The 4708-nt window shown below is 41.9% G+C and overlaps 1 protein-coding gene across 3 annotated transcripts in view; it reads left to right on the top strand.

Annotated features, from left to right (window-relative positions):
• The window catches only part of GLIPR1 (GLI pathogenesis-related 1), a 69754-nt gene that overhangs the window by 46530 nt on the left and 18516 nt on the right, over positions 1-4708 (top strand). For all 3 annotated transcript variants that reach the window (XM_010828884.1, XM_010828883.1, XM_010828882.1), the window contains one exon: positions 615-727. In XM_010828884.1, coding sequence (XP_010827186.1) covers positions 615-727 — 113 coding nt within the window. The remainder of the gene's footprint in view (positions 1-614; positions 728-4708) is intronic.

Below are 4708 nucleotides of genomic sequence, written 5' to 3'. Positions count from 1 at the left end.
TTCGCCCTTGTTCTTCTCAGTCCCTTTGGTATGTGACAGCCAGCGGGCCTTCCTGAGACTTGGTAAAGGGCTGTCCCTCCCTCCACTGCAAGACTTCCCAGGCGCTGCCCCTGTCTCTGACCTCGCAGCCTGCCGCTCGCCCCAGCCTTAGTCCTGCCGCCCTTGCATGCCAGCAGACTCGGTTCCAGGGCCTCTGCCCCAGGGCTCCCGCTGCACCGTCTGCTCCTCCTCCAGCCTTTAGTTCTCCTGTGCTGCCTCTTCCCCACTCAGGCCTCAGCTCAAAGGCTTCCTCCACACTCCAGAGACAGCGTCCCTGCAGGGGAAGCCCCTTCCTCCGCAGCAGTCACACTCTATCCTGTTATCCTGCTTAATTTCCTCATTGCACTAGCTATCAGAATGCCTTACTGTTTATATGTTTATTTCACACACGCATACATGCACACACACACGCACATTTGTTTCCAACCAAATTCTGACTGCACAACACTTCCCTGGTAGGAAGTGCTTTATCTCACTAGAGTTACTGTACCTCACCATGTTTAGGAAGGCCTAATCATACTTCCGTGTCCATTTTATTGTCTCTCTTCTTCATATCAGTCCGTGTTTTCTTTCAGGTTGTCTGGGCAGATAGTTACAAAGTTGGCTGTGCAGTACACTTTTGTCCTCGAGTTTCTGGCTTCGGAGCTCTTCTCAATGGAGCACATTTTATATGCAACTACGGACCACCGTAAGTGCTGAAATTTATTACTTTGTGGAAAAAAGAACTATTTTAGAGGTATTTATCCTCATTAAATAGATGCAGAAGATAGATTTGGGTAATATAATAAAGCGAAAAGAGAAAAGGAATGTTACCCTTAATTCCTCTGTCCAATTTTCTCTGTATGTTTGCTTGTGGTGTGTGTATACACACCTTTATAAACACTACGTCAGTGCACACACACAGAGACACGTATGTATAAGGGTAGCGAGACTAACGTGTTTTCAGGGACATAGATTAATTGGATATGGTAATAATATACAAGAGGGGAAGATATTCTCTAATGTTCTACTATATTAATTTATTATAAATTTCTCAAAACAAAAAAAAACAAAAAACCCACTCTGAATGGAACTCCTCAATCTGTATAACTTATTCACTTACTTTTGACAGTTTCATTTTTGAAAGACATAATTTTTCTCCTTTTGAAAAATGGGAAGACATATGACATCTCCCCCAACTTCCTTTAAATGTATATATGCGTTCTTTTGCATCATATACAAACTTAGAAAACAGAGACCATAAAGGAAATACATGCTTTTCTAGTTTTTACTTACAATTATGTATGCAAATTTTCCATGGCATTAAAGTTTTTTAATGGATTACAGTAATTAAAAACAATGAGGTAATAATTGTATAAAGCTTACCGTGTGCTAAGCGCTGTTTTAAGCGCTTCACCTATATTAAAGGTATTTAATCTTCATACAGAGTCTGTGATATAGGTCCTACTCAGCCCTGTTTTGTAGACAAGACAGCTGAGGCCCTGACAGTGACTGGCCTACAGTTAGTGAATGTCAGAGCTGGACTGTGACTTGGGAGCTCTGGCTCCAGAGTCTTTTCTTGTTAGGAACAGCTCACTTTATTGAAGAGCTGAGATTGTTCCCTGTGTTTTCTTTTACTTGTTTATTTATTTTTATTGAAGTCTAGTTGATTTACATTATTGTGTTAGTTTTAGGTGTACAGCACATTCAGTTCTATGTCTATGCATATTTTCTTTTTCAAATTCTTTTCTCTTATAGAGAGAGATATATAAATAATATTGAGTATAGTCCATGTGCTGTACAATAGGTCTTAGTTGATTATCTATTTTATATGTATTATTATATGCATTATATCCATGTAATATCTATTTTATATTTTATACGTAGTAGTCTCTATGTGTTAGTCCCAAACTCTTAATTTATCCCTCCTCCATCCCTTTCCCTTTGGTGGCTATAAGTTTATTTTCTATATCTTTGGGTCTATTTCTGTTTTGTGTAAATAAGTACCATTCTTTGTATTCCACATGTAAGTGATATCACATGACATTTGTTTTTGTCTGGCTTACTTTGCTTAGTGTGATAATCTCCAGATCCATCCCTGTTGCTGCAAATAGCATTATTTCATTCTTTTTTTATGACTGAGTAATAATCTAGAGGTTGTTTCCATGTCTTGGTTATTGTAGATAGTAATGCTATGAACATTAGGGTGCATGCATCTTTTTGAATTAGAATTTTCTTGGGTTATATGCCCTGGAGTGGGATTGCAGGATCAAATGGCAACTCTACTTCTAGTTTTCCAAATGAATCTCCATACTGTTCTCCATAGTGGCTGTACCAACTCACATTCTCCTCAACAGTTTAAGAGGGTTACTTTTTCCCTACAACCTCTCCAATCCTTATTATTGGTAGACATTTTATGATGGCCATTCTGATTGGTGTGAAGTGACAATTTCTCAGATACAAATGTGTTGAGCATTTGCATGTGATATTGAGTATCTTTTCATGTGCCATTTGGCCATCTGTATGTCTTCTTTGGAGAAATGTTTATTTAGATCTTCTGCCCATTTTTTAATTGGGTTGTTTGTTTTGGTTTGTTTGTTTTTATACTGAATTGTATGAACTGTTTCTTTATTTTTGAAATTAATCCCTTGTCAGATCCATCATTTGCAATTATTTTCTCCTATTCCATAGGTTGTCTTTCTGTTTATGATTTGCTATGCAGACGTTTTTGGGTATCTCCTGAGGAGGTATGGGTCAGCAGTGGACTGCTGCAGGGCAGGGGCTCTGGGTGCAGCGGACCTGGGTATGGCATAAGCCCTCTTGGAGGAGGTCACCATTAACCCACCATAGAGCCGCCAGAACTTACACAGGACTGGGAAACAGACTCTGGGAGGGCAGAAGCAGAACCTTGTGCACACCAGGACCCATGAGAAAGGAGCAGTGACCCCCAAGTGACTGACCCAGACTTGCCTGTGAGTGTCCAGGAGTCTCTGGCAGAGGCGTGGGTCAGCAGTGGCCTGCTGCAGGGTTGGGGCACTGAGTGTAGCAGTGCCTGCATGGGACCTTCTGAAGGAGGTCACCATTATCTTCATTATCTCCATCATAGTTTGGCCTCAGGTCAAATAACAAGGAGGGAACACAGCCCCACCCTTCAATAGAAAATTGGATTAAAGATTTACTGACTGTGCCCTATCCATCAGAACAAGACCCAGTTTCCCCCTCAGTCAGTCTCTCCCATCAGGGAGCTTCCATGAGCCTCTTATCCTCTCCATCAGAGGGCAGATAGACTGAAAACCACAATCACAGAAAACTAACCAATCTGATCACATGGACCACAGCCTTGTCTAACTCAATGAAACTATGAGCCATGTAAGGCCACCCAAGATGGATGGGTCATGGTGGAGAGTTCTGACAAAACGTGGTCCAATGGAGAAGGGAATGGCAAACCACTTCAGTATTCTTGCATTGAGAACCCCCTGAACAGTATGAAAAGGCAAAAAGATAGGACACTGAAAGATGAACTCCTGAGGTCAGTAGGTATCCAATATGCAACTGGAGATCTCTGGAGCACTAACTCCAGAAAGAATGAAGAGACAGAGCCAAAGCAAAAACACCCAGTTGTGGATGTGATTGGTGATGAAAATAAGTCCGATGCTGTAAAGAGCAATATTAAATACGAACATGGAATGTTAGGTCCATGTGTCACGCGAGTATATGTTCCTCGGTTCTTTGTCTCATCACAACAAAGATTTGGAGCGACGGACATTAAAGCCCTCGGCGTGTCACAGCTCTCAGGTCTTGGACAAACCGTGCTGTAGCTCTTAGGCAAATCAGTGTTACAGCTCCATTTTATTTAGAAGATAGCAGGAGAATCCATCCTCAAAGCGTGAGGGCATGCCAACCCAAAGACTCAAAGAGAAGAGAGTGGAGGAGCGCAGGGGGCAGGAGAGGGGAGAGAGAGAGAGGGAGAGAGGGAGAGAGAGAGAAAGAGCACACGCACGCGGGAGAGAAAGAGAGAGAGAGCACTTTGGCTCCTCCTTTTATATGTTTTTTCCTCCACCTGGACCTGCCCTATGCAAATTGGGCTTAGCCCGGAGTGCTGTTTGTTCTGCCTGAAGTCTTCACTCTGGTCCTCTGACCTTCCTTTGACCTTCCTTGTCTTTTAGCCACAGCCATTTTGGACTCCTTTTCCCTATTCTACCTACCTAACACATGAATCATGGCATATTAGAAGTGGTCAAACAAGAGATGGCAGGAGTGAACATCGACATTTTAGGAATCAGAGAAATAAAATGGACTAGAATGGCTGAATTTAACTCAGATGACCATAATATCTACTACTGTGGGGCAGAATCCCTTAGAATAAATGGAGTAGCCATCATAGTCAACAAGAGTCCAAAATGCAGTAGTTGGATGCAATCTCAAAAACGACAGAATGATCTCTTTTCATTTCCAAGGCAAATCATTCAACATCATGGTAATCCAAGTCTATGCCCTGACCAATAAAGATGAAGAAGCTGAAGTTGAATGGTTCTTTGAAGACCTACAAGATCTTCTAGAGATAACACCCAAATAAGATGTCCTTTTCATTATAGGGGACTAGAATGCAAAAGTAGGAAGTTAAGAAACACCTGGAGCAATGGGAAAGTTTGGCCTTGGAGCACAGAATGAAGCAGGGCAGAGGCTATCA

The sequence above is a fragment of the Bison bison genome, unplaced genomic scaffold, assembly GCF_000754665.1.
Source record: "Bison bison bison isolate TAMUID 2011002044 unplaced genomic scaffold, Bison_UMD1.0 scf7180017864497, whole genome shotgun sequence".
Lineage (NCBI taxonomy): Eukaryota > Metazoa > Chordata > Mammalia > Artiodactyla > Bovidae > Bison > Bison bison.
This window is presented reverse-complemented; position numbering and strand designations above follow the sequence as displayed.